At 50.7% G+C, this 23,330-nt stretch overlaps 1 protein-coding gene across 1 annotated transcript in view; it reads right to left on the bottom strand.

Moving 5' to 3' along the window:
* KY (kyphoscoliosis peptidase) overlaps positions 1 to 23,330 on the bottom strand; it is a 49,500-nt gene that overhangs the window by 11,659 nt on the left and 14,511 nt on the right. The window contains exons 4-8 of the mRNA XM_004278934.3: positions 19,536 to 19,610; positions 17,708 to 17,770; positions 14,428 to 14,510; positions 10,232 to 10,340; positions 6,656 to 6,773 (exon numbers count right to left, since the gene is read on the bottom strand). Of these exons, the coding sequence (XP_004278982.1) occupies positions 6,656 to 6,773; positions 10,232 to 10,340; positions 14,428 to 14,510; positions 17,708 to 17,770; positions 19,536 to 19,610 (448 nt within the window). The remainder of the gene's footprint in view (positions 1 to 6,655; positions 6,774 to 10,231; positions 10,341 to 14,427; positions 14,511 to 17,707; positions 17,771 to 19,535; positions 19,611 to 23,330) is intronic.

Below are 23,330 nucleotides of genomic sequence, written 5' to 3'. Positions count from 1 at the left end.
GCAAGCCTGCTCTGCTGAGGCTCCTTATGGGCTGGGAAGTTTTGCAGCCCCCCACCCTTCTGCCTGCCAAAAGGACGTCCAGGCCTCCCAGGCTGCCTAAGAAATCCCATGGGAACAGACCAGCTGGGCCCGTGGGGAGGATTTCGGGACTCCTTGGGGGGTGGGAGCAGAGAACGAGAGAAACCAGATTCCTTGGGGGGCGGGAGCAGAGAACGAGAGAAACCAGATTCCCGTGGATGCCAACATGGACTCCCTGGAGCAGAAGGGCCGCCCAGAGGCTCGAGGCCTGGGAGGGGTGGGCCCAGGAAGTGGGGAAGTGCAGCAGGCATGCCTGGAGAGCCCCCTCCTCATTTAGCTGCAATGGGATGAGGCCCAGGGGGTTCTCAGCCTGCGGGATCTGAGTGAGTTTATAGTCTTAGAGGAAACAGCCGGCAGAGGGGAGCGGCAAGGGTCCCATGCCAGGCCAGAGGGCTGGGACTGAGGTACGTGGGAGGCATGGGGGCGCCTTCCATAGGAGGTAGGGCTCCATGTACTCAGAGAGTGGACGAGGAGAAGGAATGTTGTGAAAAACATTTAACGAGGTAGGAGATGTTCCTGACACGCTGTTAACTGACAAGAGCCTATAAAACCCCGCCATCAGCACAAGGGGTGTGTGTGTGTGTGTGCACGCGTGCGTGTGCGCATGCATGGAAAACAAGAGATGGGGGAGGGCAGAGTGAGAGAGACAGTCCAAAAGTCATCTGGTCTCTTAGTGATGGGATTATGGGTGATTTTAATTTTCTTCTTTAAGCTTCTCTTTAATTTTAAAATTTTCAATAACGATTCTGCGTTACTTTTCGAATTGGAAAAGAATCCATAAATACTACTTGAAAATGACACTTTTAGTGAGTTATTTTCCTTTCTTGCCCAGAACGTCGGTGCATAGGAATTTCTAGGATGATGTGGAGGAGTGTGGAGTACTGGGACACCAGTGTTTACACAAGGGGCTGCTTTGCAGGAAGGGAGGGGAGCTGCGGGCCTTGGGAGGGTGTCTGCTCCGCTCTGAGCGAAGTCAAGGGGGCAAGGAGAGGTGCTGAGCGCCCTTGCGGCCTCCAGGTGCTGTGAGAAAGATGGGGCTGGGGCTGATGTGGGCAGATGGCTGACTCGAGCTCTGCCGGAGTGTCCTCCTGGGAGAAGCCGTGTCCCCGGGCAGAGGTATCCTCCCACCACGGGTGTGAAGTGGAGGTCAGAGTTGAGCACCAAGTAGGGGAATAAGAGTGAACACCCCGCCCCAAGCCTGGAAAGGGCCGGAGGGGGGAGAAGCGAGTGGCCAGCTGTCCTCCCAGAGGGCTGGGGGGGGGGGGCGGGGGGGCTGGAGGCGGCGGTGACTTGGCTGAGCCGGGAGGGCGGGGCTCACCCCAGTGTGACCTTGCCAGGCTCACTGTGGGCAACACAGAAGGTTGGCATTAAATGATCTCTAAGGGTTGATTCTCTTCTGACAGGCTGAGGAGAAGCTGGGAGGGCCGTGGGGAATGCCTAGGGCAGAGTAAAGATGAAAAAACCCCCTCAGCTGTAAGCTTCTGCCACGCTTGACTATGACACGAGGATGTTTTATTACCTGGTAGCCATGTGCTAGATGAATTGGACAAAGAAGTCATAATGTAAAGCATTATTGTTAATAATCCATAACTCTCATGCGAGGGTGTGCACCTAGTAATTCTAGCTGCTGGTTGCTAGACAGATGACCCACCACCATCTCAGGTCATCAAAAGATCACCAACGGTATACACTGCAAAGCACTGTACCAGGCGCAGGCACCAGGGGATAATATCACATATATCATTTCAAAATGTAATAAATAGTATAACATAATAAGTTGTAATATTCTAAACATAAAGGTCACTGGCCACCCTAGATGCGCTCATAGTCGGAAGGGGGCAGATATGTGAACCGTCACGAAAATGCTAGTGATAAGCACGGCCCTTTCAGGGAACCCAAAGGAGCAGAATTTGCTGGAAAGCTCGGGGAGAGCACTGAATAAGCGGAGGATGAGAAACGTTTCCGCCTCTCAAGGAACCCCAACCAGCCATCCTAGAGCCCCAAATGTCAGCCAGGGAGACGTATCTGATAACCTCGGGCTGCAGGATCTTGGTTTTTACTTTTGACAGTTTTGAAAATCCCAACACCAGTGGTTTTACTGAGGCGGTGATGGATCCAGACTGTGACTCATTTTAAACAGAGACGATCTGGGCCTCGGCAGCAGGGTGGCTGAGCGGCCTGGGGTGGGCGCTGTACCCTGCACATATCAGCCCCTGACCATAGTGGGCCTCCTCACCTCGGACCACTTCTCCCAGGATGTCTGAGCCACACAGAAAAAAACAGGGAGGGTGGGAAGGCTATAGGAGAGGCAGTGAGGCATGCTCTTTTTTCCCATCTTGATGAAAACATTGTGATTTCTAATAGTAAAATTAGGAAACATGGTTTCGTTAACGTTAAGCCCAAGGGCCAGTTTAACTGGGCAAATGTGTGAATTAGAATTTTTAGGGCCTTGCTGTTCCTGAAATGGTCCTCAAGAAGGTCGTAGAAAACAAATTTATGGTTACCAAAGGGAAGGTGGGGGAGGGATAAATTGGGAGTTTGGGATTAAAATATACACTCTACTATATATAAAACAGATAACCAACAAGGTCCTACTGTATAGCACAGGGAACTATACTCAATATCTTGAAATAACCAATAATGGAAGAGAATGTAAAAGGATATATATATGTATGTATAACTGAATCACTTTGCTGTACACCTGAAACTAACCCAACATTTCAAATCAATGTTTTTCAATAAAAACTAAAAAAGGTATATTATATAAATCCAAAAAAAGGTAAATTCTAAACTGGCAAAAAAAATTGTGATTTCTATACTACAGCAGGACATGAATAACCATGATTTATGTTTCACAATTTATGTAGTTGATTTCTTGTAAATTTGACAGTGTCTTCATATTTCTGCTATATGGTCGGTCCCCTTACCCTTTTCTTATACCACCACCCTTATAGCAAGGTCAGTAACTGTAATCATGGTAATAATTTTCACTCCAAAGCCCTGTTTAGAGCCTGTTGAGGTTGACTTCAGTGGCTCCTCTCTGACAAGTGAGGAGTTGGCAGTTCAGAGAGGGAGGCTGACTTGCCTGGGGACACTCAGTAGTCCAGGGGCCAAAGCAGCGCCAGGACTCATTTTTCCTGATGCACAGTTCAGTAGGCTCTGTAATTGCACCAGCCCTTTTGTACACCGAGATTTGTTTTAATCTATAAACTTCTGGGTGGTATACAGAGTGAAATTAAAGGCTGGTTTGCTATAGTGATGTACTTCATCTTCGTGAGCACTCTCCTTTGGTGTGTCTATAAGGATGGGAGAGTTTAGATGCCCCTTTCAGAGGCCGTATATGGTGAGGATCATTTAAGGTTATTTAATGTATCCAGGCTTCTGGGCCTTTGGAACCATGTGATGTTCTGGGATGGGCTGGGGCACGCAGCAGCACGCCACTGTGACAGCTGAAGGATGCATGGAAAACGCACCGACATCTGATTGGTGACAACGAGCCTCCTCACCACCAAAGTCTCAAACTGGCAATAAGCTCCCGGCCTTATCAGAAGTCCCCGGAAAATCTGCTAGCTGGTGGTGCCAGCGCGGTGGTAACGGGGAGAAATTGCACTGGAGGCTGACTTAGCGGCAGAATTCTGGGGAATTAAGCTTGACCCTTGCAAGGAAATGAAGCAAAATTCATGAAGGCTGTCGGGGAACTGAGGCAAAAGGAGAGACATCAATGCTGGACGAGAGAAGGTCAGAAAGAAACGGGTCCAGCAGTTACAAGCAACAGTGCTAACAAAAAAGGTATATTGGTTACTTGGGAAAGACGATGAAGAAATGAATGACATTGCAAAAATATCTGAATTCCCCACCAAATTACTTTATTATATCAGTCTTTAATGAGGCCACCGCAGGGAGGTGAAATGGACTGGCAGAAGGAATGACAGCCGTGTGGATACAACTCTTGCTAAGAGGCCACCTTGACAACTAAGCAGGGGTAAACCAGCAAGTGTGGATTACACGTCTTCAGTTATTAAGGAGTCTGATAATGAATTTACCAAACCTTCAGCAGTTATTTTAAAGGGAAGGGGACTTAGGAAGGATGCATGGACAAGGTTACCGAACTTTAAAGCCAAAGTTAAAGGAATTCAGCGAACTGTGAGCTATTGTTAAATGTCCCAGGCAATGCAGAGAGTATTTCACATGGTAACTGCCAGGTTGGAACCTAGCTTTAAATGATGCAAAACGTTGGGATGTGTTTTAATGATCAGCTTCAGGCCAGAATACGGCCGTTGTTAAGCATCTGGACCAGGCCAAAAGAGCTGACAGTTCCACTCAAGGCCAATGTCAATTTTCTGAGCCTATGTGAGTCTATGTGGGTCTGTAGGAAAGTTCTACAGAGCAAAGACACTCCAGTACTGTGGGAAGACAGGGAGGATTAAAAAAAACAACAAGCCCCAAGTCAGGTTAGCAAACTCCAAACTGCATGTTCTCATTTAGTCCTGCAGTCCTGCCAGTAGGCAATAAAGTCCACAGTGTACAGATAAGAAAAATGAGGCTCCCAGAGGCTTAGTGCCTTCCAAAAGGAACAAAACTAATGAGTGGTACATTAAGGACTGGAAATCAAGGACTGGTAAACTAACAGAGGCCTGGAAGTCCTTCTGCTATAAATCTGATACTCCTTCCATACCATGCTAAGAAGGCTTCTACTGGATAAAGAAGGATATATTCTATGACTTAAAACGCTGAGTGTTTTCAAATTTGCAAATTGAGATGAAAATGCTGAAAGGTGCTAGGCACAAATAGAGCTGAACACAGAGGGAGGGCTATTCCATTATTTAAAAAGAGAAGAAGGTCCATTGCATACAAGTCTGCTAGGAATATCCTGTCATTTCCTGTCATTGAGGGCCTACTGTGTGTAGGATTCTGAGATGTATATTCACAGGGAAAGCAGAAAGGGTCGGGGGAGACATATGAAGACACAGAAGACCTATAAGACCTATAAGAAGAAATGAGCACAGGCAAAGCCTACATGATAGAACAAAGTCCAGAAAGGAATATGACAAAATGTCAAGTGTCATCTCTAAGTGGTAGGATTCGGGTAACTTAATTTTCTTCTTTTTGCTTCTATGCACTTTATAAATCTATAGTTAAGTTTTATTTTTAATTTACAAAAGTGAGTTAAAGAAAAGCCTAAGCAAGACCTGAGCTGGTGTACAGGTGTGCTGACGGCACACTGGGAGGGGGAGGGGGGCCATCCTGCAGCGGGGCCCAAAGAGCATTAGGGAGAGGAGAGCAGAAAGGGCCTGAGGAGCTGGAAGTGGGGGGAGCGGCGGAGGCGGCAAGGCCAGGAGGGAGATGAGGCTGCAGTTGGGAGGACATTATGGGGCAGCATAAGCCTTTAGTCTGGTTCAGGAACCCAGGGCCTGGGAGCCTGGGCAGGGGGCCGGAGAGGACCCTGGTTTCTGGAGAGGCCCAAAGGCATGTGGGGTGCCTGGGTCTAGGGTGGGGTGGGAATGCGGGGGTTGGGAGATGGGTTGCACCTCTGCACCCTGACCCGCCGTGGGCCCCTCTAAGAGCAAACGGTGAACAGGAGGGGTGGAGAAGCATGTCTGCGCTTGCTGGGTGTGGGAGGCTGGACCGCTGGGGGTCAGGCAGGGACTGGGATGCGTGTCCCCCAGGAGCAGGACATCCTGTGGCCGCTGTACAGCACCGACACACCACGCCCGCCCGCCCGTGGACTCTTAAGTGTCTGTTGCTACTCTTGGTTTGATGAATTGCCCCCTGCAGTCCTGGCTGGCTGATGTCTGGGTGCCTGAGAACCCCGGCTCCCAGAGGGCTGCAGGGGCAGTGGGCACAGTCTGTCTACACCCCTGGGGATGGGCTTTTCAGTGGTCCCCAGGGCTGGCTGACTGTTTCCCGGGGAACACGGCAAACCTCAGAGAGCAGGCACAGGAAGCTGTGCAGGTCGGCGGGGCTCCCCCAGCCTTGAGTCTGTCTCCAGGTCACCTAGAACCCGCAGTGAGGTCTCCAAACACAAATGAGAGCAGCCACTCGCCTGCTCTCACCCACCTGGGCAACCTGGCCAGGTGCTCGCTCCCGGAGCAATGGAAACGGAGCCCAAAGGCTCCAAGACACAAGCTGCTTCCTAGTTATTCAGCTTTTCCAACTGACAAATCTTTTCGAGGGTGGACCTTTTGTTTGCCCCAAGAGGGCCCCTGTGCCAGCCCTGAGGACAGCCTTTCACAGTCCTCTTGGCGCCCGCAGTCACTGTCCTTGCGTTCCCAGATCTGCCATTCTTCTAACCTTCAGCTGCACAGGGATGGGAGAAGGTGGAAAAAGGGCCTTTTATAACCAAATTATCTCTGTGCATTCATCTGCCATTATGTTAATGTATCCCGAAGCCCGACAGATGGTACAAAGTCAATTACGCTGGTGTTAAAAAGGGAGAAATTGACCTTTTCAGGACTCACTTGGATTCAGAGCAGAGTTTGCAAACTTGGGTTTCAGGCCTGGCACGTGGGTGAAGGTGCAGGGCACTTGGCAGGGGGAGGGGCTGGGTCAGGGTGGTCAGCCCGGGATGCCTCTGTACCTGCACATTCTCTCAAAGAGCCCAGCGTAGCCATCACAGTTGGTCTTCTGGGTCTGCAGGATGGTGGTGGGTTTGAAGGCCTGGCGGTCCTTCTCCTGGGCGGCCTCGATGTCGTACTCTAGAGGGCAGAGGAGGAGGCCGTGAGGAACCAGGTCCCTGGAGACGACCCGGCTGGTGCAGAGGAGAGAGGGGTCCACAATCTGTGGCGCTGCCCCTGCCCTCCACTGTACTTCCAGCATCACTTGGGCTGGCCTCCCTCAGGCCGGGGAGAAACCGCTATGGACTGAAGGGAACAGGGCCCCAGTCCAGGTGCTGTCTGGCAAATGTCCCCTCTGTGTGGGTGAGGGCAGGAAGAGCAAGGCATTGGCTGGGGGGCCACTGGCTCCTTAGGCCTCGTAGGAGCGGCTGGGAGGGGAGGGACAAAGACAGCACTGGGCTGGGGTTTGCCTGCGTGTCCCCACCACAACACAGCTCTGCAGGCGGGGCCAGTGAGGCAGCTCACCCATCCCTGCGGCAGCCCCCAAGGCCAAAGCCTCACACTGACCTGCAGGGGGCGAACTGAGCTACTATTAAAACTTGTCCCAAACAGAGAAGACAGACTGTCACTTCAGTAACAGTAGAGCTTAAGGCATGGGGGAGGACCTGAGCCTGTGGCCTTTGAGGGCACAAAGGAGGTGTGTGTGTGTGGGGGGGGCTGGGGGGTGGTGTGTGTGTGTGTGGTGGTGGTGGGGGGTGGTGTGTGTGTGTGTGTGTGTGGTGGTATGTGTATGCGTGTGCATGTGTGTGTGCATGCGCACGTGTCTGTGTGTGCATGTGTGTGTGTGGGGCTGGTGGTGTGGTGTGTGTGTGTTTGTGCGTGTGTAGTGTGTGTGTGGGCTGTGTGTGCACGTGTGTGTGTGGTGTGTGTGTGTGTGTGGGGTGGGTTGTGCGTGTGTGTGCACGTGTGTGTGGACATGTGTGTGTGTGCACATGTGTGTGTGTGGGGTGGGGTGTGTGTGAGGGTGTGTGTCCATGTGTGCATGTGTGGGGTGTGTGTATGCCTGTGTGGGTGTGTGTGCGTGTGATTGTGGTGTGTGTGTGTACACGTGTGTGGGGGTGGGTTGGGTTGTGTGTGTGGTGTGTGTGGGGATGTGTGTGTGGGGTGTGTGTGTGTGTGGGTCTGTGTATGTGTGTGGGTGGGTGTGCGTGTTTTTGATGTGTGTGTGTGCGAGTGCATGTGTGGTGTGTGTGTGCGTGTGTGTGCGGGGTGGGGTGGGGTTTGTGTGCGTGTGTGTGGGGGTTGTGGGTGGGTGTGCGTGTTTTTGGTGTGTGCGTGTGGAGTGGGGTGGTTTGTGTGTGTGTGTGTGCGTGTGTGTGTTTGGTGTGTGTGTGTGCGTGTGGGTGTGTGGTTGTGGGTGGATGTGCGTGTTTTTGGTGTGTGTGTGTGTTTGTGCACGTGCATCTGTGGGGTGGGGTGGGCTGTGTGTGGGTGTGTGTGGGGTGGGGTGGGGTGTGTGTGGGGTGGGGTGGGGTGTGTGCGTGTATGTGTGTGTGTGTGTGTGGTTGTGGGTGCGTGTATTTGGTGTGTGCATGTGGGGGGTGTGTGTGTGGGGTGGTTGTGGGTGGGTGTGCATGTTTTTGGTGTGTGTGTGTGCGTGTGCATCTGTGGGGTGGGTGGGCTGTGTGTGGGTTTATGTGTGTGTGTAGGGTGTGTGTGTGTGTGCGTGTGTGTAGGGGGTGGGGTGGGGTGTGTGTGCTTGTGTGTGGGGTGTGTGTGTGTGGGGGTTGTGGGTGGGTGTACGTGTTTTGGGTGTGTGCGTGTGGGGTGGGGTGGTTTGTGTGTGTGTGTGCGTATGTGTGGTGTGTGTGTGTGTGTGGTTGTGGGTGGGTGTGCATGCTTTTGGTGTGTGTGTGGGGTGTGTGTGTGTGGGGGGGGGGTGGGGTGGTTTGTGTGTGTATGCTTGTGTGTGTGTGTGGTTGTGTGTGTTTTTGGTGTGTGTTTGTGCGTGTGCATCTGTGGGGTGAGGTGGGCTGTGTGTGTGTGTGGTGTGTGTGTGTGTGCGTGCATGTGTGCATGTGGGGTGGGGTGGTTTGTGTGCGTGTGGGGTGGGGTGGTTTGTGTGTGTTTGTGTGTGTGTGCATGTGTGTGGGGTGTGTGTGTGCACGTGTGTGTATGTGTGGTTGTGGGGTGGTGTGGGTGTTTTGGGTGTGTGTGTGTGTGTTTGTGTGCGTGCATGTTGGGGGTGGGGTGGGCTGTGTGTGTGTGTGTGTGTGTGGTGTGTGTGTGGTGTGTGTGTGCATGTGTGTGGTGTGTGTTTGTGTGTGGTGTGTGTGGGGATGTGTGTGTGGTGTGTGTGGGGTTGTATGTGTGTGTGTGTGTGCATGTGTGCGTGTGGGGTGGGGTGGTTTGTGTGTGCATGTGTGGGTGTGCAGGGGTGTGTGTGGTGTGTGTGTGCATGCGTGTTTGGGGTGTGCACGTGTGGGGTTTGTGTGCGTGCATGTGTGTGTGGGTGGGGTGGGGTGTTTTGTGTGTGTGGTGTGTGCACGTGGGTGTGCGTGGGTGTGGGTGTGGTGTGGGTGTGCGTGTGTGTGCGTGTGTTTGGGGTGTGCATGTGTGGGGTTTGTGTGTGTGCGTGTGGGGATGTGTGTGTGTGTGTGTGTGTGCGCGTGTGCGTGTGTGTGTGGGTGTGGGTGTGTGAGGGCGGTGCAGCAAAGTCCTGACGGATGTTCTGTTTCCCATCCTGCCCCCTTAAAGCCCAGGCTGAGTGCCAGGGCTGGAGTTGGAGGAGTGGCTCCTCAGGTCCTATGGCAGATGCCCTACCTGTGTCAGGTGAGTTCATCCTCTAAGCTGCATCCCTAACTGCTGCTCTGGGAGGACAAAGAGAAAGCCCAGTGGCAGCAGGTCAGGGAAGCCCTGCTGCCACTCTATGTCACAGGGAAGTCACTAGAAGTCCATCCCACCAGCCAGCTCCTCCATGGACTGCGGGGTGCAGCATCCAGCTTCCCCTTAGCAACCACCTGTGGGATTGGCTTGAGCTGGTCAGAATCTCAAGGGTGTCCCATGCAGAGCTGTGGGCAGCTGCGCAGGCCCAGGTTCCCTGGGGTGGCTCTGAGAACCTGGAGACTGGGCTGAGAGCAGAAGCTGAGGCCCCCACTGTGGGAGCAGGCAGCCGGGAGAGGGGTGCCCACTCACCCACCACTCCCGGGTGTTTTGAGAAACCTCTGGTGTTACAGCAACTTTTCAAATAGCTATGGCTCATCCCCAGCCTCCTCCTTCTTGGAGATGACCTTCTGCCCTGGGTTCTCATCTCTGTGGAGCAGGTCGCCCAGGAAGGCAGGACTGAGGGAAGGCTGCCGCTGGGTGAGGGGCCTCAGCTCTGGCTGTGGGCAGAGGGCCACGTGGGATCCTTGCCCATGCACCCTTCATGAAGACTGCTAGCACACAGTGAGTTAACCTTGGTTATTGAACCCAGCCATCTGAGAGCCCCTCTCCTCCACCTTCCCTCTTCCTCCACACACATGGGTGATGGAGTCAAGCCCAGAGACGTTCCTCTGGGAACAGGGTCCCAGAGCCAGTGGCCCTACTGGCAGGCCTACCTATGTGGTGGCAGATCCAGATCCAGATGGCGCGGACCCTCTCCAGGTCACTGTGGGCCTCCTGGAGCAGGTCGCTCACCAGCGCGTCCAGGCCGCTCTTGACTGTCACCTGGGAAGTGGGAGGAGTGTGCTACGTCAGGGCCCAGACAAGGGCTGTGAGGAGCCTGGTGCCTTGCCACCTGCAGCCAGCACTGCCCTTCCTCTGGGCAGAGAAGGAGGAGAGGCCCAGAGGCTCAAAGACTGGGCTTAGGGCAACCTTGATGCGGTCTGGACGCAGTGGGAAGTGCTGACCAGCTGAACCACTGGCCCTAGAGCCATCACATCTCTCTGCAGCAGCTCCTGGGGCCAGTCAAGTGGCCATCTGGGCGCTGTAGCAGCCCCTAGTCATGGTCAACACTACTCAAAGCAATCGACAGATTTAGCACAATCCCTATAAAAGTCCAACAGCCTTTTTTGCAAAAACGAAAAAACCAGTCCTCAAATTCATATGGAATTCTAAGGGGCCTGGAATAGCCAAAACCATTTTGAAAAAAGATGAACAAAGTTGGAGGACACAGATTTCTGGATTTCAAACTTACTTAAAGTTACAGTAATCACAACAGTGTGATATCGACATAAGGGTTATATAGACTAATGAAACAGAATTGAGTCTAGAAATAAATTCATACGTCTATGGCTAATTGACTTTTGACCAGGGTGCCAGGTCCATTCAATGGGGAAAGAATAGTCTCTTTAATAGATGGTACCTGACAACTGGATATCCATATGCAAAAGAAGGAAGTTGGACCCCTACATCATACCATATATAAAAATTAACTCAAAAATAATCAATGACCTAAATATAAGAACTTAAACCATAAAACTCTTAGAAGAAAACACAGGGGTAAATCGCGGTGACCTTGGAGTTGGCAATGGATTCTTAGATATGATACCAAAAGCACAGGATATAAAAGAAAAAATAGATTAATTTGGCTTCATAACAATAAAAATCTTCTGTGCATCAAAGGACAATATTAAGAAAGTGAAAAGATAATTTATAGAATGGAAGAAAATATTTGCAAATCATATAACTGATAAGGGTTTAATATCCAGAATATATGAAGAACCCTTATAATTCAACAACAAAATGACAACCTAATTTTAAAATGGGCTTGAATATACATTTCTCCAAAAATATATAAATGGCCAATAGACACATGAAAAGATGCTCAATGTCATTAGTCACTAGGGAAATGCAAATCAAAACCACAATGAAATACTACTCCATACCCACTAGGATGGCTATAGTAAAAAAAAAAAAAAAGAAAAAGGCAATCATAAAAAAATTGGCAAAAATTTGAAGAAATTAGAACCCTTGTACATTGCTGGTGGGAATGTAAAATGGTGCAGCTGCTGTGGGAAACAATTTGTCAGTTCCTCAAAAATTTCAACATGGAATTACCATATGACCCAGCAATTCCACTCCTAGGTATATATACAAAAAGAACTGCAGACAGATACTCAGATACCTGTTCACCAATGTTCATGGGGCAATATTCACAATAGCCAAAAGGTAGAAACAATGCAAGTGCCCATCACAGATGAATGGATAAACAAAATGTGGTATATCCATGCAATGAACTATTACTCATCCATTAAAAGTAATGAAGTTCTCAGACATGTTACAACATGGATGAACCTTGAAAACACAGCGCTAAGTGAGACAAGTCAGACACAAAAGACACAGTGTATGATTCTTACTTATATGAAATATCTAGACTAGACAAATTCATAGAGACGGTAAATAAATTAGAGGTTACCAGGGGCTGGGAGGAGGGAGAATGGGGAGTTATTGCTTAACGGGTACAAAGTTTCTGCTTGGGGTGATTTTGGAAGTAGACAGTGGTGACGGTTGTACAACACTGGGAATGTAATTGATGTCACTGAATTGTACACTTAAAAACGATTCCAATGGCAAATTATATGGCATAAGTTTTACCATAATATATAAAAAAAGAGCAAGTTAGGTTTTCTGCGTGGATCCTCAGGAGAAAACAGGGCTGGGGTTGCTGGAAAGGCAGCCCTGGCCATGCTCACTCTTTCTAGAGAAGTAGGGGCACCTGTGCGCTTACCTCTGCAATGGTTGCCCGCGCCTCCGTCAGCTCCCACCCTAGGTCCTCCTGACCTAGGAGGTTCCGCCGCTCACACGGGAGCTCCAGGACCCACCCTCTGAGCACAGGGAGACCGCCAGGCCCCTCCGCGTGTCCCCTTGCCCAGCTGCTCCAACACCACAGTCCTGTCTTTGTCCCTCTCCCAGGGCCTAGAAGCACACGTTGCAGGCCCGCATTACAGCCTGGCTGACTCCTGACTTAATCCCCAGCTTCGGTTCTATGGTTTCTGGCCCTTTGGTCCCCACTCACTGCTCTCTGAGGCTGTCCAGCAGCCTGTCCATCCCTTCTGGCAGCCATGACAACATATCCCACCCTGCACAGACTCTGAACGCCCCCCTTCCCTTCCCTCACTCTCACAGATGACCAGGCCTCAGACTCAACAAGGCCAGGCAAGACTTCCTTACCAACGAGCCCTCCTCCTCCGCTGGGCTCTCTGCTGGCCTCGGAGCCAGGCCGCCTGCCTTGGCAAAGCTGCCCTTCCTTCCTCAGGCGCTGCCCTCGCTCCGCTGCGTCCTCACCTCCTCCTCCCGGCCCTGGTGGCCCCAGCCTCTCCTGTCTGCCGTGTCTCTTCAAAACGCCCCCCAGTCTCTCTCTCAGGACTGCCCACATCTAGTCTCCCTTCCTTGCCAGGCTCCTGTGGGGTCTTCCCTCCACTCCCTCCCCCTTCAACCCCCATTTGCCCTTCAGCCTGCCGGAGCCTGGCCGAGGCCTTCAACCTCCTCTGAGCTGCCCCCCTGGAAGTACGAAGGGCCTCAGTGCTGAGCAGTGGAAGGGAGCTTGTCTAGCCTCGCCTGGCCAGAGTGAACCATGACCGCACCTTCTAGAACACTGACCGTTCCTGGTCTCACCCGGCCTCAGATGGCTCCTGGCCCTGCCTTCCCCAAGATGGCACCCTCCCTATGGCTTTAGCTCTTAGCTGAATCTGACAGCTCCCAAAGCAGGGTTTCCGGCCCAGACCTCTCCAGGCTAGATACAGCTCCGGGCTCGGCTATCCAGTTGCCCAGGGGTCACCTCCACAGGCGCTAGAGCCCACTGCACCCCACACAAACCATCACCCCCGACACGTGCTCCAGCTCCCTCACTCCGCGCGCCGAGAAGCTACCCTGCCTGCCCTCCACCGCTCAGCGCAGTGACTGGGCAAGCCCTGCCCCACCTTTACCTCACTGCACACACACTGGGGAGGGGTCCTTCCCCTCTGCTTCCAGCTCCTCTCCGTTCTCAGTGTCCCCGCCTTATCCAGGGATGCCTCGTCCTGCCAGGACAGCTGGACACCCCCTACTGATGCCCCTGCCTTGAATCAGACTCTCGGATCCGAGCTCCTATCATCACTCATCAGTTCAGCAAACAAGCTTCCTGAGTATCCACTACCTGCCAACCCCAGGGTGGTTTTGCTAGGACTGTAGACGACCTCCCGGCTTATCGGCCTAGGATTGCTCACTCTGACCGTAGCGACGGGTCCAGCTCCTTAGCTGCTCCAATCAGACTCTCTGTAGTATGGCTCCTGCCTGGCTCCCAGGACCCCAGTGGGTCCCTAGGGCATCAGCTCTTGTAGCTGCCCCTCCCCACACCTGCCCCAGATGTGCCCAGGCCCAGAGGTGTGGGACCTCAGCCGCCCATGTGTTCAGGGGTGAGGACTGCTGTGGTCATGTGGGTGCTGGCCATCTGCATCTGTGGTCCTCCCCCCATCCTCACATCCCTTCCTTCATGGGCTGGGGCTGGCAGGGCTCAGCAGCAGCAGTGCCCCAGTGGGCAGGGGAGGACGGGACAGGGCTGGCCGGAGGCGCCTGCCAACAGGGCGGCGCGGGGTGTGTAGCCTGGGGCGAAAGCGTCAGGACCGTGGGTGGGGTGGGAGGGTGAAATGGCCTCTGTCCGGGGCCCTTCTGTCCCCCTCCCACATACTGTGGAAAGGCGCTCCGTACTATCCACCCAAGGGACTCAGGATACACTCAGGAGGGGTCTGGGGAGAGCCTTTGCCGCCCTGGTTTGGGAAACTCCAAGCCGCCTTGTGGGGGTGACCATCGCAGGCAGAGGGCCCGGCTCTCCTACCTGTGAGGCATAGGTGTCCAGTTTCTCAAACTGCCGCAGGTCCAGGGGCATGGATTTTAGGCTGGAGCGATCCCAGGGGTAGGCTGGAAACACAAGGAGGTTGGTCAGGGTCTGAGACTGGCCAACAGGACTGCCTGGCCCAGGGCTCCCTGTCTTTTTGAGGAGCTGTGACGGCCTGACCTTCAACATGATTCCCGGACTGAAACACTGCTCTCAAGAGCTAGATCTCTTAGAAGGGTTCCTCGGTCCAACTGGTTTGGGAACCGTGGCAACTCCTCTAGTCCTCTGGGAGACCCACAGGGATAGTAAGCAGACCCCAGAAGCCAGCAGTAAAAGAAGTGATTGATCGCACCTCAGTGAATTCAGCAGCCCCAGACGGACTGATGACAGAATCCCTCCTCCCCACCCCACAGTTTCCTGCAGATTCCCTGCTAGCTTTTCCAGGAATGAATGCTCTGTGGGAAGCACCCAGGCAGCGCTGCTTGCCACTGATGTCCTGGCCACGGTGCCCAGGGTGGTCTGAAGGGCACCCGGGTGTGGGAGAGGGCAAGATGGTCCTGGGCCACCTGGACCTCTGTAGGGTGAGGTGCGTTTGGCACCCAGACAGGCTTCTTCCCTTGCCCATGGTCATCTGGAGACTGACCGCTTGCACCCCAAGAAAGTTAAGAGTTCTGGCAACAGGTGCCCAAAGTACAGTGGGGGGGGGGCCCTGAGGGAAGCTGGGCTTCAGAATCACTCTTCTACGCACAGCCTTTCTCAGAGGAAGCCAGGACACAGGACAGCCCCAGGCAGCTGCTGCAGGGTTGACTGACCAGTGGTCAGACCAACCCATGGATGGATGGGCAGCAAACCCCTGTCCCAGCCCAGAGAAGAGCCTGGGCTCTGGCTGGGTCTTTCTTATTCAAGGCCCTCTGAGCCAGGCTGACCAAAATCAGGCAAGCTGGATAGGAGGACAGGGCGGGGGTGAGAGGCGGATGGGGCCAAAGGGGCACTGATCCCCTGACTCCAGTGAATCAACTCTCAGCCTGCTATGTCAGGAACCTCTGGGTGCTGGGTGAGTCAGGGGTGCTGGTGGGACCCCAGGACATGACAGCAAGCCTGGGAAGAGCAGAGTAACATGGGAAAGTGCCTGGTGGGGCTGCACAAGGCCTGGGATCTAGTCCGGTGACCTCCCCCTCACTGGGCAGTGCTAAAGCCAGCAGCCCAGCCTCCGGCGCAATCTATGGGGCACCTGGGAGAGTGAAAGAGACGGTGGATCACGTGGTAAGGTCAGCAGCACTCTTCTCCCTGGGAGGGTGCAGGGTGAGGGTCCTCTGCAGGCAAGCGCAGAGCAGGGGTGCGAAGCCGCTGTGCCCGGTGCGGGGCTGCGCCTGCATGTACCCACACAACCCTCGTGGACTGTGAGAGTCCTTTTTTTTTTCAGTTTAAAAAGAAAAGTAATTTATTAAATGTCTTCAAGTAACTGCGTGAGCTACAGGAAGACCAGAGCAGCAAGTGTAGAGGCTGCATAGCCAGAACCAGGGCTGTAGGTCAGACTGTGGAACTGCGGGGGACAGGATGCTGGAGAGTGTTGCCATTCCCACCGGGATGCATACAGTGGTTTCCTTGGTGCTATAGACTTGAGAGGTGTGGTGAGAGGGTGGGGACGCCACCAGCGCTGGCTGGAGCTGCTCCACGACCCTCCCTGGGCCAGCATTGCATGGCAGGCAGTGCCAGCGGGTCAGGGAGCTGGTCAACGTCTGGCCACAGAGGAGCTCCCAGCCTCCAGTCAAGTTCAGCCATCAGGAGCAGGCCACACGGGTCCTTCTGCACTTCCCCATTGCTGTGGGTCCCTTCCTGTTAGGACCCAGGCCTTCTCCCTTCTCAGCCTCAGACTGGATTTGGCCCCCTCTCCCTGCTCCCCCAGTCCCTGCTGACGCCCTGCAGGAGTCCTCATGGGGGGGGATGCGGGGGGGGGGGAAGGAGGGTGTGGGGCGGGGCGAGGTGCTGGTCCCTGTGACCTCTGACACATCCAGGATCCGAGGCTGTTCCTCTCCTAAGAGGGGACAGGGTGCGTGGTGGGCAGGCAGGCTGTGCAAACTCTATGGTGAGGCTGTGGCCTCGCCCAGCAACCTAGCATTTTCTTTCTTCATTTTCTGCTCCTCTAATAAACACCAAGACTCCCTGGACGTCCCCTGCCCCCAGCCCTCTGTCCTGTACAGTCTTACCTTGGAGCTCCCTAGAAGCCCAGCGCCATAGCGGCTCAGTGACTGCCTGGTGCCAGAGCTGGGATTTCTCGCCTCCCATCACTCAGATCACTTCAGGGCCTATCTCGGGTGGTCTACCATGCGGCCCTTGTCCTGCCAGACCCACAGAAGGGAGGGGGGACACAGCAGGAGACCCTGCTGAGCTTCCCCCCCTTCTTGGTGCCCTCTTCCCCCCACAGACTCTGGTTCCTGCCATCCCCTGACAAGGGCTGTCACAGTGACCTAAGTGGATATGAAGTGGACTTACACATTTAACAAGCGTCAGCTCTGCAAATGAGGTCTCCCCACCCCCATGTCAAAGAAGGATGCTGTTTCTAAAATGGGACTGAAAAACCCTATTATTAAGAAAGTTTTACCCTTTCTTGGTTCCATTCTACAATATCTGAACATTAAGAATATCCATAATGATTTATGCCTCATTAAATTTACTTTCTGAGCAGATTATATAATATTTGAATATGATTTTGCATAAATACATTTTAAACACCAGTGGCATTAACTAAGTTATTCTAATTTTAAAGCAAAACAATGGGAAGAAGTACCAAACTGTACTAAACCTTAGATGCCATCTGGTCTGAGCCGAGGGGGAAACTGAGGCCCAGGGAAGGTGAGTGAGCGCCAAAAGCAGGATTTGAACCCAGGCCGTCTATTACCCATTCGGGATTTCTTCCTCTGCCCCACTCTGCTTATTCTCCTGCCTCCCTCCTTACAGATGCTTGGCATTCCATTTAAAGTTAATACAATTCTGAATTCTGTTTTTAATGTTTCCCATAATGGGCTGCCTTGTTATTGGTGGGGTTTACGCTTTAACTCTGGGATCACATCTAGTGTGTGAGCTTTTTACTTCTCTACCTGTGTCCGTGGCAGAGGCTGCCAATCAATCATGATACTCCTGTCCCCTGAGCCCAGAGGTGGCCCCAGACTCCCAGCACAGTGCTCCAGGGAGCCATTTCCAATTGAGCACAGATTGGCTCATGAGGCTAAACCAACTTACCGTCTCAGAGAATGGCTCCAAGGAAGGTACCACAACTTACCGTGGGCGTCTTTCCCTCCAGGCTGCCGGGCTCTTGTGTTTCCATTTTTATCGCCTTGTAAACCTACAATATCCCAAAGGTCAGAAGTAGAGACATTTCAGAAGAAATAGAAATGCAAGCACAGACGATTCTCTGTGTGGGTGTCCTTGTTTCTGACGTCTCCTCTTCACTCTCCCTCTCACAGCCTTCTTGGTCCCATCCCCACCCACCATGGAATTGCTGCTGGGATTGCCCCGGGCTTCCTGCTGAGGAATAGGGAGGACTGACAGCCAGGGACGGGATGACAAGAAAGAGAAGTGCAGTCTGTGAGCAGAGGGAGAATTTGCTTGGGCATCAAGCCTTGCGATTATTCAGTGGGCCTGCCTGGAGCTCCGTGTTCCTCCCTCCTCTGGACGCTCCTGCCATCTCGGACCACAGCTGGGGATCCTGAGAGCACCAGTGAATTCACTACCAGATGACCCCAGGACAAGAACTGACCATGGGCAGCTCATGAAAGGGGGGAGAGGGGAATTATTCCTCGGGAAGGTTCAAGGACAACCAAATCCTATAAATCCAGGACTGTTAAGGCAGAATGGTCAGCAATTGTTATTAGACTCCACAGGCAACAGGGGAGAATTTCCTGCTGATCTGAAGCCAGGTCAGGAAGATGTGGGTCCCTGTTGGAACCAGAAGGAGCCAGAGGTGGGGAAGCCAAGGCAAGTTTTTCTCTGCCCTTGAAGGCCACTGTAGGTCTTCAAAGGTACAGAAGGTTGCAAATGTACATAGGCCACTCTGAGAAACAGTGGACCTTGTCTTTCTTACAGCCACATTTTGTTTCCACCTACATTCTTTGGTAGAGTGATGGGGGTTCAAAAGAGTAGCCAGATTTTTTGTGTACTTACTACACCTGGCTTGTGCATTATTGACGATCTCATTTTAGCTCATGACAATCCTATGAGGGATGTTGAATTATTTTCCTCCTTTTATACATGAGGAAATTGAGTCCAAAAGAGAGGTTAAGCCACTTGCCTGAGGTCACACAGCTGGGATCTGAACCCAGCCAGTCAACTCCCAGGGCCTGACCTCTCTACACCTGCCTGCCCTCCCGAGGCCCTGGCTGCTGAGGGCTGCAGGACCAGGCAGCCTTGGAGGAGCTGCCTCGGCCCCCGCCATGAGCAGACATGAAGGTTCACTTCATGAACCTCAGCCTTGGCTGTCCTGCAACCTCCGTTCCTTGGCCGGCATTTCCTCAGGCCCCTGTTTACCCACAGGATGGACAGATGCAGGGAGAGGACCAAGAAGGGAGCAGAGGAGACATCGTGGGCATGGGTCTGGGCCTGTGCGCACAGCACAGAAGGCAGCCGGGTGCGGTGGTGAAGGGTACAGGCTTCATTAGGACCTGGGTTCTGATCCGCTTCCTAACTGGGTGACTGGCAGCTATTTCACCTCTCTGAGCCTTTGCTGATCTACAAGGTGGGGATAATACTGGTGCATATCAAAGAGTTAAAAACTCATTGAGTGTACAGTGCTTAGCACTGCACATGCCACTTTTTAGGCAGTCAATAAATGGTGTCTAAAAACAACAGCACTCTTGTGATGAAATTCATCTTTAGCTAAATGCCTTGTGTTACCCACACCTAATGGCAGAGACTTAAGAACAGGGGTTGTTGAGTGTGGAGAAGAGAGTGCCCAGGATGAAGCTGTCGTGTCTCTGCCTCTTCCCAGTGTGTAGGCCCAGGTCACTCCTCTCCTTCCCCAAGAAGGTGTCCAGGCTGGGCTCTGGCCCTTCCAGCTACCCTCAATCCTCCCTGCCAGCCCTTCACACATGAGTAGCCCTGTACGTACGTACGTTTAGCCAAGGAGAACTTCTTGAGCAGCTGGGGCATGGCATCCTGAGGGTGGACCTCCACAGTCAGCTGTGTCCCTGCAGAGGAATAGGGGGTGATATTCTCAGGAAAGGGTGCAATGTCTCATGACAGATGTTTGATCAATAAAACACAATTGGTTTTAGAGCTTTCTTTTGAATATGCAAATAATTTTTGTTTACAAAACCAAAAAACAAGAAATAAGCAGACAGTTTCCAGATCTGGCCAAGATGGAGTAAACAAATTCTACCTTGTCTCTCCCACCGAATGCAACTGTAGGCATTGGAAAGAATGCATGGGCTAACTCTTTGAGGACTCCGCAAAGTAAATGATAGGCAAATTGGGAAAGAAGATTAGAATTTAAAGCATCATCAAATTGGCAGAGTTGACCATTCCCCACCCCCAATTCTATTACCTAGACTGGACTCAAAGGCAGCCCCAAACCCAGCAGTGCACAATGGATGCAGAGAAAAAGTGCTCTAAGAGAAGCCCTTTCTTTTGGCCTGTGGAGTGAGAAAGGGAAACTCTAAGAGTCAGAGTGTGGGAAATCCCCTGTTGTTTTTTTACCCCTTTTTTCCATTATCTCCTGACTCAGCCCCCAGGGAAGTTCTGCTGGTATCAGTGCAGCAGTGAGTTTGGTGGCCCGGCAGGCACCTAAGACTTTGAGGGGAGGTACCAGTGAAGCTATGATTCCCAAGAGTGTGGGAGAAAATACTCATTGATTTTTTTTCTCTCTTTGTTCTCTGCTGATTGGTTCCAGATGCAGGCAGAATTGTGAGAACTACCCAGAAGAGTGGGGAAACTAAAACCCCAGTTTGGGGGCCAGAGGACTGGGAAGTGGGTCATAAAGAGGAGGGAGCTCAAGAAAGCAATTCCATAAAGTTATGGATGAACTCCTGTGGTCACCTCTTCATGGATGGACCTCATTCATGTTGTGCATGCTTTGATCTCATCCTAAGCATCATATCATAGTCTTTGAGAACTAAACTAGGGGGTAGACCAATGCCCAGACTGGCTGCTGGGTGGTGCATGTGCAGGGCAGATCTGTATAGCATTGCAAAGGCTACAATCCCAAATTACTCAGTATAGAGAAACCCTAGAAAATATCAACTTAAAAAGGAAAAGAAAATCAACAGATGCTAACCCCATGATGACACAGATTTTGGAATTATCAGACAAAGACTTTGAAAGAGCCATGATAACCATGCTCTGAAAAGTGAGGGCAAATAGTTTAAAATAAATGGAAAGATACAAAGTATCAGAAAAATGTAGAAGACATAAATAAGAAAGAAATAAAAATTTTAGAACTGAAAACTATAGTTGTTTAAAAAATTATCTGGATATGCTCAATAGCAAAATAGAGATGACAAAGGAAAGAGTCAGTGAACTTGAACATAGATCAATAGGAATTATTAAGGAAAAACAGAGAGAAACAGTGAACAGAGCCTCAGGAACTTGTGTGACAATGCCTGAAGATCTAATGTTCATGTCACTGAGATCCCAGAAAGAGAGGAGAAATAGTGTGGTGCAGAAAAAAAAAATATTTGAAGAAATAATTATAGAATAATCAACAAAACCAAGAGCTGGTTCTTTGAAAAGATCAGTAAAATAGATAAAACTCTAACCAGAGTGACCAAATAAAAAAGAGGTAAGACACAAATCAGGAATCAAGACACCAATATCAGAAATGAAATGAGTGATATCACTACAGACCCCGTATATATTAAAATAATAATAAGAGAATAGTACACATAACTCTATGAAGAGAAATTCTGCAACTAAAATGAAGTGAACCAATTCCTTGAAAGTTACAAACTACCAAAACTCACCCAATGAGTAGATAACCTGAATTTTCCTATATGTATTTTTAAAACTAAATTTGTAGTTCAAAATTTTCCAAAAACAAACAAGCAAACGAAAACCAGACCCAGATGGTTTCACTGGCAAGTTCTAACAAAATTTAAAAAGAAATAACACCAATGACAATTTTTCACAAGATCCTTCAGAAAACAGAAGAGTATCGAATAATTTATATCCTTTTATGATACCAAAACCAGACAAGGACAGTATAAGAAAAGAATATTACAGACCAATATCCCTTATGGACATAAACATAAAAATCCTCAACAAAATATTAGAAAAATAAAATCCAGCAACATAGTAAAAGAATAACATACCACAACCAAGTGTGGTTTACTTTGGGAATGCAAGGCTAATTCAATATTTGAAAATCAATGAATGTAATTCACCATATTAGCAGGCTAAAGAAGAAAACCCACATGATCATATAAACTGATGCAGAAAAAGCATTTGACAAAATTTAACATCCATTCAACAAAACCTCCCAAGAAGCTAGGAATAGAAGGGAACTTCTTAATCCGAAAAAAGGGCATCTACCAAAAACTCAGAGCTAAGAGCATATTTACTAGTGAAAACTGGAATGCTCTCCCTCTAGGATTGGGAATAAGGCATGGATGGCCACTCTTACTGTTCCTAATAAACACTGTACTGAAAGTCCTACTCAGTGAAACAGGACAAGAGAAAGAAATAAAAGTCATATAGATCAGAAAGGAAGAAATAAAAGTCTTCTATTCACAGATGACATGTCTGTCTACAAAGAAAAATCCCAAATAATCTACAACAGAATTTCCTAGAACTAAAAAGTAAGTTTAGCATGGTTACAGGATACAAGGTCAGCACCCCAAAATCAATTATATTTGTATTGGCAATAAGTGATTAGAAATTGAATTTAAAATTACTATTTCTCATATCTCTAAAAATGAAATACTTAAGTATAAATCTAAAAAAAAGTGCAGGAACTCTAGGCTGAAAGCTAAAGCATATGATCACACAAATTAAAGAAGACTTAAATAAGTGGGGAAACATATCATGTTCTGAACTGGAAGTCTCAATATTGTCAAGTTGGCAATTCTCCCTAAATTTATCTATAGATTTAATGCAATTTCAATCAAACTCCTTGCAGGAATTTTATAGATGGTACATATAGGCAAGATGATTCTAAAATTTAGATGGAAAGGTACAGCAACTAGAATAACCAAACTAATTTTGAAAAAAAATTAACAGGACTCCAGCTGATTTTAAAATGTACTATAGGACTCCTCTGGTGGCAAAGTGGATGAGAATCCGCCTGCCGATGCAGGGGACATGGGTTTGATCCCTGGTCTGGGAAGATTCCACACGCCACGGAGCAACTAAGCCCGTGCACCACAACTGCTGAGCCTGTTCTCTGGAGCCCGCGAGCCACAACTACTGAGCCCATGTGCCACAACTACTGAAGCCTGCGCGCCTAGAGCCTGTGCTCCGCAACAAGAGAAGCCACTGCAATGAGAAGCCTGCGCGCCACAACGAAGAGTAGCCCCTGCTCGCCGCAACTAGCGAAAGCCGGTGTGCAGCAATGAAGACCCAATGCAGCCAAAAATAAATTAATTAGTTAAAATCACTTAAAAAGAATAAAAGATGTACTATAAAGCTAGAGCAGGGCTTCCCTGGTGGCGCAGCGGTTGAGAGTCCGCCTGCTGATTCAGGGGACACGGGTTCGTGCCCTGGTCCGGGAAGATCCCACATGCCGCGGAGCGGCTGGGCCCGTGAGCCATGGCCGCTGAGCCTGCGCGTCCAGAGCCTGTGCTCCGCAATGGGAGAGACCACAACAGTGAGAGGCCCGCGTACCGCAAAAAAAAAAAAAAAAAAAAGCTAGAGTAATCACAACAGTGTGATATTGGCAAAGGGATAGATACATAGCTCAATGGAACATAACAGCG

Source organism: Orcinus orca, chromosome 5, assembly GCF_937001465.1.
Source record: "Orcinus orca chromosome 5, mOrcOrc1.1, whole genome shotgun sequence".
Taxonomy (NCBI): domain Eukaryota; kingdom Metazoa; phylum Chordata; class Mammalia; order Artiodactyla; family Delphinidae; genus Orcinus; species Orcinus orca.
Note: the sequence above shows the minus strand (reverse complement) of the source record. Positions and strands in the feature narration are given on the sequence as shown.